Here is a 13,542-nt window from a genome sequence, read left to right on the forward strand (position 1 = left end):
CGCCCCCGCCCCGCCTCCGGTGTGAGATGGGGGCGGGCGGCAAGCAGAACGGAGAGGAGCCGAGCCGCGGACGCCGCCACCTGATCCCATCTAGTTGCTACGAGGCAAGCGACCGGCACTCTGCGCTCAGGGCCCCCGGCGCCCTGGGATCGTGCAGATTTCAGGACAAGAGGCCGGTGCGAACAGGGCCAACCCCGACCTGGGTCGGAGGCCCAGGCAACCTGCGCAGCGTGAGTACTGCAGTGGCTGATCTGGGGCTAGGGGCGACCAAGGGAGTGGACCGCAGGGGATGGGGAAGAAGGGGAGGCGGGAGAGTGTCCTGGGGGCCTAGTGCCCCGGGAAGCATAAGGAGGGGCCCGCTCTACCCTCACTCTACTCGGGTGGGAAGGCGAATCTGGCCCAGATGTCCCGATCTCAGGGAGAGGTTGGGATGAAATTGAGGAATGGGAGGGGGGTGGGGGTAGGTAGTGATGGAGAAAGAAGGATGAAGGGAATTCAGAGGCAGGGATGCAGCGGGGGTGGATGACAGGGAGAGGGGGTTGGGGGGACCTGGTGCAGGCTGGAGGAAGAGAGGAAAAGGACAGAGGTGGAAAGATATTCTATCTCCTGGGCCACAATGTGCTGCCCCTCCGCTGCCCTTTCCCTTCCTCTCTGGGGCCTTGGGTCACTTTCCCTCCTGACTGGGCTGAACCGTCCCCCAAGTCAGGATGGAGTTGTTTCCAGGTCTTTGGGAGGTCAGATCCAAATGGTCCAGTGCAGAGCACCCCTTCCTCTAAATGTATCAGTATCAACCCTGGAGCTTGGAGGGGACAGAGCAGAAAGGGCTCATTTGGAAGTGGGTGGGTATCCAGGCCAGTTTTCAAAGCTCTGGCAGGCTATACCATTTCTTCTTTGGTTCTCTGGAGAAAAGAAAGCAATTTGCAAAACTGGGCAGCAGCCTGAGGTAGATTGTTCTGACTAAAATTAGCACTGATATTCTGATGAGGTTGGCACCCTGACCTGCCTGGGATGATGGAGGGAACCTCTCTCTCTCTCCATAAAGAAGACACCCAGGAGACTGGGGAGTCATCTGAAGCATCTGTGAGCAGGAGCCAAGGCCACTCACTGCTCTAAAGACTGGTCCAGCAGCACCACCATCCACTTGCACCCACCAGCCTCAACACCAGAAGGAAACCCAATGCAAGTGGCCCCCTGCGGCTCCACTGCCCTGAATCCATCTCCAAAAGAGGCATCTTGCAGGCAGCGCCAAGGCAGGCCTCCTCCAATGTCCAAGTGGCACCCTCTCTCAGGACCTGGAATGTTTTGCCTGGCCAAGTGCCCACCCAGAGACAGGGTTCCTGCTTTCAAATACCTGAAGGTCTGTCACCGAGATAAATGTGCCATGCGCTCTGGGAGGGCAGCACAAATCACAGGACAGCATAGGAGGGGGAGGGGCAAACTGAGGAAGATATTGGTGCCAGGATGATCCCACTGTCCCAGGAAGAACTCTGGAACTGTGGGTTGGGGGTGGGTGTGCAGGAACAGATCAGGCTGTATCTGGAGGTGATGAGCTGTCATTGACAGAAGCCAAACAGATCCTGGCACCCATCATTGGGGGCTGGTGTCCAGGGAATTTCTGCACTGATGATGTCCCATCCCCAAGAAGGCCTCAAACTGGGGTCTGGCTGGTTCCCCAGAGTTTAGATGTTGGGAGTATGGGAAGGCACGGGGTAGAGTGGAGGGGACACCAGGTACCCCTGTCATCCTTTCTGTACGGCCAGGGAAAGGCCTGCTATAGTTCCCCATAGACTTGACCTCTTTGGCAGGCCTAGACTCCCTTGAGAAATAAGAGTAGTTTCAGTGAGTTTAGCAGAGGTAGAAATAGACTTACGCCCTCCATTTTACTCCTTCAGAAACCCCCATTTGGTCACCAAGTCCTCTAAGCAGGGATGTAACATTGAGAAGGTGTGGACCAGGGAGAGGGCCAAGAGCTCAGGCTTCCTCCTGCAGGCTTCCCCACCCAGCTGAGCCAGCCCTCCTCTGCCCCAGCAATTCCTGAAAAGTGAAAGGCGGCCTTGGGTTGCCTCTGCTGTGCCCTTAGTTGTCCTTTGTAGCTAGACCTTTCACGCCCTCAGCTCCAGGCAGATTAGTCTGTCGACAGGCTGGTGGAAGAAAGCAGGTGTTGGGGCCTGGAGAGAAGAGGAAGAGTAACCAGGACATCTTTTCACCCAAACAGGTTTAAATCTAATCCAGGATTAATGGGGGCCAGGGAGATTGGAAGCCAAGCCCAGGAACCTGGAGGTTGGTGGTAATCAAAAGGGTTTTCGCATTACCTCACCCCTCCTGGGACCCAGGTGTCCTAGATCCACACACATGCACATGCCCGTAAGGCTTCAGGCTGCCCCTCCCCTTTGGAGAGGGGTGTGTGTTGAACCTGAACCTGAACCTGAACCTGGACACAGGCCTGTGGAGTGAGACAGAGACCCACCCTAGACTGGGGTCAGGCATAGCTGCTGAAGCTGACTTTCCACCTGAGCTGCCAAGGGCTGCGCTGCCCTTGAGCCAAGGCATTTGAGTGGGTAAAGTAGACTGGCCAGAAATCAGGCCTTTTTCCTGCCTCCCACTCCTGCACCTCACCTGGGATGGAGGCTCACCTCCTGCTAGAGATTCTCAGCAAAGGGACAAGGAGGGGCCGCTTCTATGCTCCCCATGCCCCTCTTCTCTCCCAGTCTGCCACCCTATCCCCTTTGCTGGGCACCTCCACTACAGTCAGCTGATAGGGCCGCCTGGGTTTCAGGTGTCTGGGGATGGAATCCAAATAGGGTTCCAGGATTCAAGTCCCACTTTCCCTCGTTGATTTATTGGTCCTGAGCCATCAGGGCAGGAGCCCAGCCAGGAGGGCTCAGGGTCAGAAGTATGCAAAAATGCCAGAACCAGGGCAGGGATGGAAAAATCAGTTTTTATGGAAACAACACACTATAATGTCTAAGGGCATATACTTTGGAGCCAGAAAGAATAGGTTAGCATCCCAGTTCTGCTGTTACCAGCTATGTGCTCATACACAAGTGACATTACCTCTCAGAACCTCACTTTTTTCATCCTTAAAGAGGGAATAATACTTACATTAGCACTGTAGTGAGGATTAAATGAGAGTCTGTAATGGAGAGTGCAGGGAGTAAGCCTGCAGTACTGATCTGAGACTTAAGGAGGTGGAGATCAGTAGCTTAGTCTTTGGGGAGGTCACACACACCCCTCAGCTGAAGTAATCAAACTAGGAGTCCTGGAGAAGGGCAAAACTCAAGCTGAGACTTCTGTGTTCTGATCCACATGTTGTAGAGACAGACAAATGGCCATGAGACAAAGAAAAGTTAGGGACAGGTGGAGAGGGAGAGACAAGGGGTAAGAAGTGGCTATAGGCTGAAGAGCTGGCCACACACCAAACCCTGTAATTCCACCCAAGACTAGGTTATCTCCAACAGTAAGGAGGTCGGGTCTTGTTAACAGGAGGTAGGAATTTGATCTGCCTTGGCCTTGCTGCTCACCCTACTCACTGGAGCTCTTTTTTGCAGCAGTCCTGCTAGGGCCTAGAGCCCATCTCCTCTGCCCACTGCAAACCTGTCTGCCTCCTTCTCCTGCCAGGCTTCTTGGGAACACTGGCCCTACTACCAGAGCCTCATGAGCCCCCATGAATGCCAGTGAAGGGAGACCTGGCTAATGAGGCCCTAGCTGGTCAAGGGCTGGGGACTCCACCATGCCATCCATCTTGCAGCGCCTGCAGCAGGCCACGAAGACGATGAGCCGCAGGAAAATCCTGCTGCTGGTACTGGGGTGCAGCACTGTAAGCCTTCTCATCCACCAGGGGGCGCAGCTCAGCTGGTAAGTGGGTGGGCCCCCAAAGGAGGCAAGTTCCCTCAGAGCCACATGGGTTCACACTAAGAAGGGGTTTATCAGGGATGGTGGTGCTGGCTAGTAATGCCAGCTATGCTGAGTTAGGATTGCAAGTTCAAGGCCACCCTTGGCAACTTGGCAGTACCCTGTGTCAAAAATAAAAGAACTGGGGTTCCCCTTCCCATTCTTCTACCTAACAGAAGAGTCCTTCTGTTAATCTTTACTCCTTTATTCTGAAAGTGCTTTCCATACATGTCCTCTACATCCACAACTGGCCTTCACTGAAAGGACTGAGTTACTTGTTCAAAGTCATAGAGTCAGTCAGAGTTAGCTAGGATATGAATTCAGCCCAAACCCTGTGGGCACAGCATGATAGCTGAGTGCTGTCCCAGTGGACAGCACATAACTTCTCATTACTTCTCTTGTTCTGGGCAAAGCCATTCACTTCTCTGAGCCTCAGTTTCCTCACTTATAAAGTGGGAATGATGGTATGTACAACCCCTAGTCACCCTGATACAAGGTACCATGTGCTGACTGATGGGAATCCTGCCCCTGCTCCTAACTTCCTGTGAACTCAACAATTCCCTGTACCTCTCTGAACCTCGGTTTCCCATTTTCTACGTGGCCTGCCCCTGAGAATGGTATGAACAGTGTGGACCAAATGATTTGCTAGTCTTATGTGTGTATAGCCGTTATCCTGAACCAAAGCAGCTACAGATAGGAAATCTCCATGGTGTTCTGTAAGCTGCTTCACACTGCCCTCATTACGTGATCTTAGGATGGCAGAGAAAAAAAAACGGTGAGTGAATCAAAACCTGCAGGATTTTATAGGTCACTAGTCATCCCAAACACCCTCGTTTCAGGAAGGAGGAACAGAAATGAACACTTCATGAAGGGTTAGAGTATCATCTGTTTTGTAGACTGTTGCATTTCTTGAGCATAGAAGAGTGTCTGGCACACAGTAGATGCTCAAAAAAACAAAACAAAACAAAAAAATGCTGAATGTATGACTAAAGCTCCAGAGATCTTAACAGAACCTATAACAAATGGCTTGCTACAAAGCCTGGTGTCTCCCACCTAAAAAGTGAGGGATCAGTTGAAGAGTAAAATGAGAAAGATAGTAAGGATAGTAAGAGGATTTAGTGATTGTCCCCAGATTCTTCTCTGGTCCTCAGTTTCTACATCTGTAAGTGGGATTCCTCAAGGATCCTGAAGGGCATTTGTCCCTTCCATTATCTATTTTTTGGAAACATTTTTTATAGTAAATGGAAACAATACCTTTGTGTTATTTATTTACTTATTTTTATATTTGTTTTTTAGTTGGACATAATATTTTTATTTATTTATTTTTATTTGCTCATGAAGATCGAATCCTGGGCCTTGCATTTGTGAGGCAAACGTTCTAAGGCTGAGCCACAACCCCAGCCCCCCCTTTGTTTTATTTTTATGTGGTGCTGAGGGTCGAACCCAGTGCCTCATACCTGTGATGTGAGCACTCTACCAACTGAGCTATAACCCCAGTCCCCATTATTTATTTTTGAATAAACAAATTACCTTGAAACTTAGCAGCTGAAAACAACATTTATTCTCTCCATTTCTGTGGATCAGGAATCCAGGTGTAGCTTACTGGGTACCTCTGGTTCAGGTCTTCCATGAATGTGCAATCAAGGCGTTAGCCAGGGCTACTCCTCATCTGAAGGTCTGACTGGAAGAGATCCCTTTCCAAGCTCACTCAAGTGGTTTGGCAGACTTCAGTTCTTCAAGCAGTCTGTTGCCACATGCTACCTCCCTATAGGGCTGCACACAATGTAGTAGCTTGCTTCCCCCAACATGAGTTATCCTAGAGAGAGTGGGAGGGGGAAAAAAGAAAACACCACCAAGATGGAAGCCATAGCCTTTCTCTGATATAATCTCAGAGGTGACATCCCATAGTTTCTGCCCTATTCTATTCGTTATGCGCATCGATGAGCCCAGTCACCCCAAGAGGAGAATACAGAAGGGTGTGGTTTTCAGGAGGACTGCAGGGATCGTAGGGCCCAGCTTAAAGGCATCCCTGCCCCTACTGCTCCAGGGGTAAAGCCTAGGCAGCGCCCCTGAGCAGCACATCGGGGCTAGCCCTCCTCTCACATATGCCCGGGCCCTGCAGGTACCCTAAGCTATTCCCTCTGAGCTGCCCACCCCTGCGGGAGACGCCACCGCGCCCCAAGCATATGACAGTGGCCTTCCTGAAGACGCACAAAACGGCGGGCACCACAGTGCAGAACATCCTGTTCCGCTTCGCCGAGCGCCACAACCTGACCGTGGCCCTGCCGCACCCGAGCTGCGAGCACCAGTTCTGCTACCCGCGCAACTTCTCGGCGCACTTCGTGCATCCGGCCACGCGGCCGCCACACGTGCTGGCCAGCCACCTGCGCTTCGACCGCGCGGAGCTGGAGCGCCTCATGCCGCCCGGCACAGTCTACGTCACCATCCTGCGCGAGCCGGCCGCCATGTTCGAGTCGCTCTTCAGCTACTACAACCAGTACTGCCCGGCCTTCCGGCGCGTGCCCAACGCGTCGCTGGAGGCCTTTCTGCGCACGCCCGAGGCCTACTACCGCGCGGGCGAGCACTTCGCCATGTTCGCGCACAACACGCTGGCCTACGACCTGGGCGGTGACAACGAGCGCAGCCCGCGCGACGACGCCGCCTACCTGGCGGGCCTGATCCGCCAGGTGGAGGAGGTCTTCTCGCTCGTCATGATCGCCGAGTACTTCGACGAGTCGCTCGTGCTGCTGCGGCGCCTGCTGGCCTGGGACCTGGACGACGTGCTCTATGCCAAGCTCAACGCACGCGCTGCCAGCTCGCGCTTGGCTGCCATCCCTGAAGCGCTGGCGCGGGCCGCGCGCGCCTGGAACGCCCTCGACGCCAGCCTCTACGACCACTTCAATGCCACCTTCTGGCGCCGCGTGGCACACGCCGGCCGCGCATGCGTGGAGCGCGAAGCGCGCGAGCTGCGCGAGGCCCGGCAGCGCCTGCTGCGCCGTTGCTTCGGTGATGATCCGGTGCTGCGTCCAGCCGCGCAGATCCGCACCAAGCAGCTGCAGCCATGGCAGCCCAGCCGCAAGGTGGACATCATGGGCTATGACCTGCCTGGCGGCGGGGCCGGCCCAGCCACAGAGGCCTGCCTCAAGCTGGCCATGCCCGAGGTGCAGTACTCGAACTACCTGCTGCGCAAGCAGAAGCGCCGTGGTGGTGCTCGGGCCCGGCCCGAACCCGTCCTGGACAATCCCCCACCCAGACCCATTCGAGCCATCCCCCGAAGTCCCCAGGGCTCTTGAGCTGTGAGCTGACTCCCAGAGCCTGCATCCTGCCCTGTCCTCCCAGGAGGAGGCTGCCTCCAGGTCCTGCCCCATCAGTGCCCTTTCTTTCCCAGGGGCTTGAGCCTCACACCGAACTGAGGGTGCATCTCCCCATCTGAGCCGACCTCCTCGATGTTGGCTGAGCCCCACCTTTGAGGATGGCGCTTTTAGGCCTGATGGAGCCCTGGGCCACTCTCTTTTTCCCAGCTGGTTGGTGACTTTAACAAGAGGTGTAAGGTCCGTCCCAAAGCCCTGGCCCTACTTTTCTCTGGGGGCTGGGTCCCCCCCACACACCTGTTTTTCCATGTAGATGAGTGCAAGCCCCAGAGTGTGGCTGAACCCCAGACAATGGCTGTGCTGTTTCTCAGTATGGCTGGGCTCTTGCTCTTCCCAGGGCTTCAGAGACCCCTATACTGTGTCTTCCAGGTTCTACCCTCCCCACAAACCTAAGCTGCTCCCAGACTCCCAGGACCAAGAGTTCTTGGGTTGGGCTTTTTGTTGGTTTGTTTTTCTCTTTTTTCTTTTTCTTTTTTTTTTTTTAAATAAAACATCTTTAAAATGTGCAGGCAGTATGTCATTCATTGAAAGACAGATTCCCCATATTTGAGTATGAGACAGATATCTAGGAGGTATTGTGACTGGCCCCAATGAAGATGGGAACCTAGACTTAGTCAAGCTCCTAGTTGCCCCTCCCAAAGGCCCACAACTCTCCTCAACCCTTTGATCGACTGGGCTCACCAATACAGACCACAGCCACCTTAGTCCCTCTCATTTTTCAAATCAGTCATTTTTGTTTATTTGGCATCATTAACTGAACAGCATTTGTAACTTGAAGATGCAGGTGACCAGGACAGATAGGGTCTTTATCTTCCTGGAGCTCACCCAAGACAGTGAAATGGAAGCAAACAGTAAGGACTGTGCAGGTTAGAGCACACTGCACTGTCTTAGGAAGAACAGTGTGAAGATGCTCCTCTGGGAGAAGGATCCATATCCGGTTTCAGGTTAGGGAATGTTTACCTCCAATTTTACCTCTCCCAGCAAGTCCCTACTCTAAGGAGGACCAATTCCTCTCCCAGTTTTCTTGAGCACAGCAAGATATCCATATCTGCTGGGCACTGTGGCATAGCCTGTAATACCAACAGCTTGAGAGGCTGAGACAGGAAGATTGCAAGTTCAAGGTCAGCTTCAGCAATTTACCAAGACCCTTTCTCAAAACATGAAGGGGCTGGGAATGTAGCCCAGTGGTAAATTGCCCCTATGTTAAACCCATAGTATCCCCGTGCCCCCCCCCCAAAAAAAAGCAAATCTAGCACTTTCAAATGAAACTTCTCTTAAGACTAGCAAAGTTTTAGGACTTAACTTTCTTCAGAGCTACCCTGACATATCTGGACAAAAAAATAAAAATGGTAGCTAATATGGTCCACTGTATGCCAGTCATTGTTTAAGGGCTTTCCATGTATTAACTTAGGAGATAGACACCATGTTCCAGTTGGAAAATGAATTTTAAGTGGGCTGGGGATGTGGCTCAAGCGGTAGCAAGCTTGCCTGGCATGCGTGTGGCCCAGGTTCGGTCCTCAGCTCCACATACAAAAAAAAAAAAAAGATGTTGTGTCCGCCGATAACTAAAAATAAATATTGAAATTCTCTCTCTCTCTCTCTCTCCCACTCTCTCTTTAAAAAAAATGAATTTTAAGTGACATCAGGGTCGCACAGCTAGAAAGTGGCCATTAGAATTTGAACCCTGACAGCATAACTTCAAAGTCTGTGCTTGTAATTGCTGTGCATGGTGCCATTTAAATAAAGTCTCATGGCACAGGCTAGGCTGACTTCCAGGACCTCGAAAAAGAATGTAAAGTGAAGAACCAAGATGCCAATATCAGCTCTTATCTTTTTTTTTTTTCCACAGAGAAAATAGTTGATCTGCTTGGACAATGAAGATTGCAATGGTTGGTTGGCAGGCCATATGACACTGTATCTTAGTCATAGATACAGTCTGTTGCCATAAAAGATGACCTATGACTGGGGAGTTTATAAAGAAAGAAGTTTGTTTTGACTCAGGGTTCTGAATGCTGGGAACATGGCACCAGCATCAGGTTGGGCCATGTGGCAGAGGGCAAGTGGGTGCAAGCAGAAGAGAAAGAGACAAAACACAAGGAAGGGTGGCCTCACTTTAGAACTTCCTCTCACAGTAACTAAGCCAGTTCCCAAGAGCAAGAACACACACCCATGAGTGAGGTGTTTATCCATCTTAATGACCTAGTCACCTCTTAAAGTCATCATCTCCTCTCAGCATTGTTATATTGGGGACCAAATTTCAACACAAGTTTTCGAGTGGGTAAACCCCATCTGAATCATAGCACACACTTCCTTGGGCTTGAAAGGGGTGATTTATATAGTACCCCACTTTTTAACAGTAGAGCTCTGGAAAAGGCAATAATTAGAGCATGCAAGGCCATAATTAGTTCTCTGATGCTCAGCAGAAATAAAGAATTGTACTAGACTCAAAGTCGTGTATCCAAACACAGGTGTCCTTTGGCCCCCAAGCCTAGAAGATGTCTTTATCCCTTCTTCTGCCAGCCCTAGCCTCTGGTGTCATCTCCGGCAGGAACGTCCTTCACCCTACCCTGGGTCTGCCTCGGAAACTCAAACGTGCCTTTACAATCTGCTTTGATAGGCCTCCCCTACCTTCCCAGGCTCTCGGGCAGGCAGGCATTTACATTGCCCCACTTTTGCAGCCACAATTCTGAACTCAGAAATATCTGCATTCAGAAACTGAACAGAAAGAGAGGGCTTCTTTGATGTAGGGGCAAGGACAGATCCTGAGGTGAGCAGGGGTTCTGACTCCTCAGTCCAAACTCCTCCAGATGCAACCCAGGGGAAGACCCAGCCTCTGTGGTCCCAATGCCCTGCAACAAAGCTCCACCAGTGCACATCTGTTGCTGGCCCCTCTGTGCCTACCCTGCAAGGTTCTAGAGCTTTAGAACCGTGGTGATTATGGCCCCTGCCTCAAGGAGCTCACTGCAAGGTATGGAACAGATGTAGGAGCAGCCAGTGGGAGGCAATGATTCCATGGATATGACTTTTCCTAATAATTAACCATCAGTGCTCTGAAGTTCAAACCCTGGATCTGCTACTACTGGCTACATTTTGGGGGCAGGGGTACCAAGGATTGAACTCAGGGGGACTCCACCACAGAGACACATCCCAAGCCCTATTTTGTATTTTATTTAGAGGGTCTCACTGAGTTGAATGTCTCACTTTTTCTGAGGCTGGCTTTGAACTTTCAATCCCCCTGCCTCAGCCTCCTGAGCCCTAGGATTATATAGGCGTGAGCCACTTCACCCATCCCTACATTTTTTTTACTCAGTATTTGAGCCTGACCCAGCCAAATTCCATGAAATAAAGATCCCCCCATGGGATTCTGGGAACAGTATTTGAGATAAGGCACCTAGCACAATGTCTGGCACATAGAAGTGCCCCAAGTTGCCACATCTGGTTTTATCAGGGCTCCTCCAGTATTAACACATGGTAGATGTTACAGGTTGGCACATCCATTTAAGAGTTTTCCAGCAGTTGGAAGACAGCATTTTGAGGAAGGGGTGCATTTTCCCACTTGGCCCAAAGGCATAATATGGGCCAGCAATAATCTTGATTTTTATGAATACAGAAGAATGAAAGTGCGTGGGACTGGGGTACTATAGCGAACAACTTTAATCCCAGCCACTTGGGAATCTGAGGCATAAAGACCTCAAGTTTGAGTTAGGCCTCACTGTTGAGCCAAAACAAATGTTTCCTCTTTATAAATTGATTATTTCAGGTAGTTTGATTCAGTACCTTTGTTACAGAAAGCTGACATGCACACTGGGCCCTCTCTGTGGCCAGTACCAGCTTAGAAAAGGCCTTGAATGACATGCTTGGAAGTTCAGATTAGCTAATTTCACTCTTGTATGTTTTTGAAATGAGGTCTTCCTATGTTGCCCAGTTTGGTTTCAAACTACTGAGCTCAAGTGATCCTTCTGCCTCTGTGTCCTGAGTGCTGGTAATACAGGTGCAAGTCACCATGCCTGGCAGGATTTCTAAGGGTCATGTCAACCAGTCAAGATTCCCAGCCCAGAGAGGATGGCCCTGAACACATCATTGAGAGAGTAACTGGAATAAGCTGAATAACGTGAACCTCTTACCACCTCCCTGCAATCTCTGCCTATGGCATGTTGGTTTTTGCAGTACTGGGGATGGGACCCAGGGCCTGTAAATTCTAGGCAAGTGCTCTACCAACTGAGCTGCGTCCCCAGCCTTTTTATATTGAGCAAGATCTCATTAAATTGCTCGGGTTGGCCTTGAACCTTCAATTCTCCTGCCTCAGTCTTCCAAGTAGCTGAGATCACAGGCATGCACCACTGCACTCAGCTGCAGTAGTTTTCTTTAGTCAGGAAAGCTGTACCCTTAGAATGGATCATAGCGGACATTTTGGCCATAATGGTGTTGCTACTAATATGGTGACAGAAAGGGAACTCTTAGAGACACATTGAGACCATCTAAAAACCTCCATTGAGGACATGCCCTTTACTATTGCCCACCTTACCTGACAAGGGCTCTTTTGCTCTACTCTGCCTAGCCAGGGTTTAATCCTCAGGGCTGAGGGGCTGCAGGAAGTGGGAAGGAGCAAAAGGTTTGAACAACTTTTTTTCCAATTTTTGTTTGTTCTTTATGTTTGGACATTTTTTCATTTCTTTTTATAAATTATTTGAGTAAACATCATGTTTTGAGGCAAAAGAAGAAACCAAGAATATTTATCCTTTATTTTGGAGTAGGTTCTTGCCACAGGTACCATCTTTTCTTGCAAAAAAACACTAATCCATCTCCCCCATCTAGTCAATTACCTCCTGATCCCAGAGACTCTCCCCTTCCTAGATAAATTCCTCTGAAAATTATTCAATTATTGTTCCAGACATAAAGGCAAGCTCCTTGAGGCAGGGGCCACATGATTCTAAAGCTCTAGAACCTTGTGGGCAAAAGAGGGGCCAGCACCAGATGTGTGTTGGTAGAAGGAACTTTGCTGCAGGGCATTGGGACCCCAGGGCCTGGGCCTGTCCTCTGGGTTGCAGCTGACACTGGAGGTGTTTGGACTGAGGAATCAGAGCCCCTGCTCACCCACATCAGATAAAGAAGCCCTCTCCTGAAATGTGTGTGTATGTATGTATATGTGTGTGTGTGTGTGTGTGTGTGTGTGTGTATGTGTGTGTGTGTGTATATATATATATTCTTCAGCTGGCCATCATATATGTCACTCAACTTCATTTGCTGAGCCAAATTTGGAGGGAGATTTTAAAGATCAAAAATGAGAAAGCAGAAGGAGGAGAGGGAGAGGAGGAAGTTCAGATTGTTCTGGAATAAATGGAATGGCCACAGATGATCAGCAACGGAGGTTGCCCCAGAACTAAGAAGGTCACTATCTCAGCCCAGCAATAGCCCATTCTTGACATGGCAAGGTGCCCTGAGGCCCTGTATTACAGATAATGAGGAGTCACTGAAGCAGGCAGGAGAAAGGCTTAAATGAGAAACTGCAAGTGCTGCCAGAAGTTCCGTTAATAAGAACAACAATACCAGCTACCATTTATTGAGCACTTAGAATGTACTGGGTGGTTTCCTCCATGGATCATGTATTTTAATATATTTGAATCTTACAACAAGTGAGTTAGGTGCGACTCTTAACCCCTCTTATGGAAAAGGAAACTGAGGCACTAAAAGATGTCATGCCCTGGCCCACCAGCAGGAAAAATAGCTGAGCCAAAGCAGAAATCAGAGTGCTCAGATGCCAAGCCCAGCTCCTGCCAGCAGTTCTTACCACCAGAATACGCTGCACGGCCCCACACAACCAGCCGTCCCTGCGGCCTCCTTATTAAAGAGCAGTGCTCTAAAGGCCTCCTGAGAGTGGCCCCGAGTTGGGGGGGAACAGAGTGCTTTGGGAGCCCGGGGTAAGGCAGGGCACAGAGAGAAGCTGGTGATCTGCCAACGCAATTGGGCAGCCTCCCAGAATGAGTGAGAGGAGTGAAAAGGACTGCAGAGCCAGGGCCTGGGGAAAAGGCTCCCTCTGGCTCCATCCAGATGAAGGCGTGGAGGGGAGGAAGAGGGAAGGGAAGGAAGAGCGGCAGCCCCTTTCTCAGCCTCCCAGACCCAACATTCTCTCCTCTGACCCAGAAGGGCTGCAGGAATCTGAGGACCCCGGCTGCCATCTCTCTACTCCTCAAGGGTTGTGCTGGCACCTTCAGGGGCAAAGGGCCTCTCCAATCCCCATGCTCCACCCCCATTCCAATCTCATGACATGGGACACAGGATG

At 50.8% G+C, this 13,542-nt stretch overlaps 1 protein-coding gene and 1 long non-coding RNA gene across 13 annotated transcripts in view; one reads left to right on the forward strand and one right to left on the reverse strand.

Moving 5' to 3' along the window:
- On the forward strand, window positions 1-7,768 carry Gal3st3 (galactose-3-O-sulfotransferase 3). 12 transcript variants are annotated; one of them, XM_078045548.1, is made up of 5 exons: window positions 1-230; window positions 1,043-1,357; window positions 2,216-2,280; window positions 3,549-3,855; window positions 6,014-7,768. In XM_078045548.1, the coding sequence occupies exons 4-5, from the start codon at window positions 3,731-3,733 to the stop codon at window positions 7,182-7,184; spliced, it is 1,296 nt and encodes a 431-aa protein (XP_077901674.1). In that variant the 5' UTR covers window positions 1-230; window positions 1,043-1,357; window positions 2,216-2,280; window positions 3,549-3,730; the 3' UTR covers window positions 7,185-7,768. The 12 variants fall into 12 exon arrangements, with proteins under 12 accessions (XP_077901674.1, XP_040142749.2, XP_077901680.1 ...); XM_040286815.2 differs by having other exon boundaries at window positions 3,552-3,855; XM_078045554.1 differs by having other exon boundaries at window positions 3,619-3,855.
- Window positions 5,430-13,542, reverse strand: part of LOC144376970 (uncharacterized) — a 24,827-nt gene continuing 16,714 nt past the window's right edge. The window contains exon 2 of the long non-coding RNA XR_013437412.1: window positions 5,430-5,707. This is a non-coding gene — a long non-coding RNA (uncharacterized LOC144376970). The remainder of the gene's footprint in view (window positions 5,708-13,542) is intronic.

The sequence above is a fragment of the Ictidomys tridecemlineatus genome, chromosome 4 (genome assembly GCF_052094955.1).
Source record: "Ictidomys tridecemlineatus isolate mIctTri1 chromosome 4, mIctTri1.hap1, whole genome shotgun sequence".
Taxonomy (NCBI): domain Eukaryota; kingdom Metazoa; phylum Chordata; class Mammalia; order Rodentia; family Sciuridae; genus Ictidomys; species Ictidomys tridecemlineatus.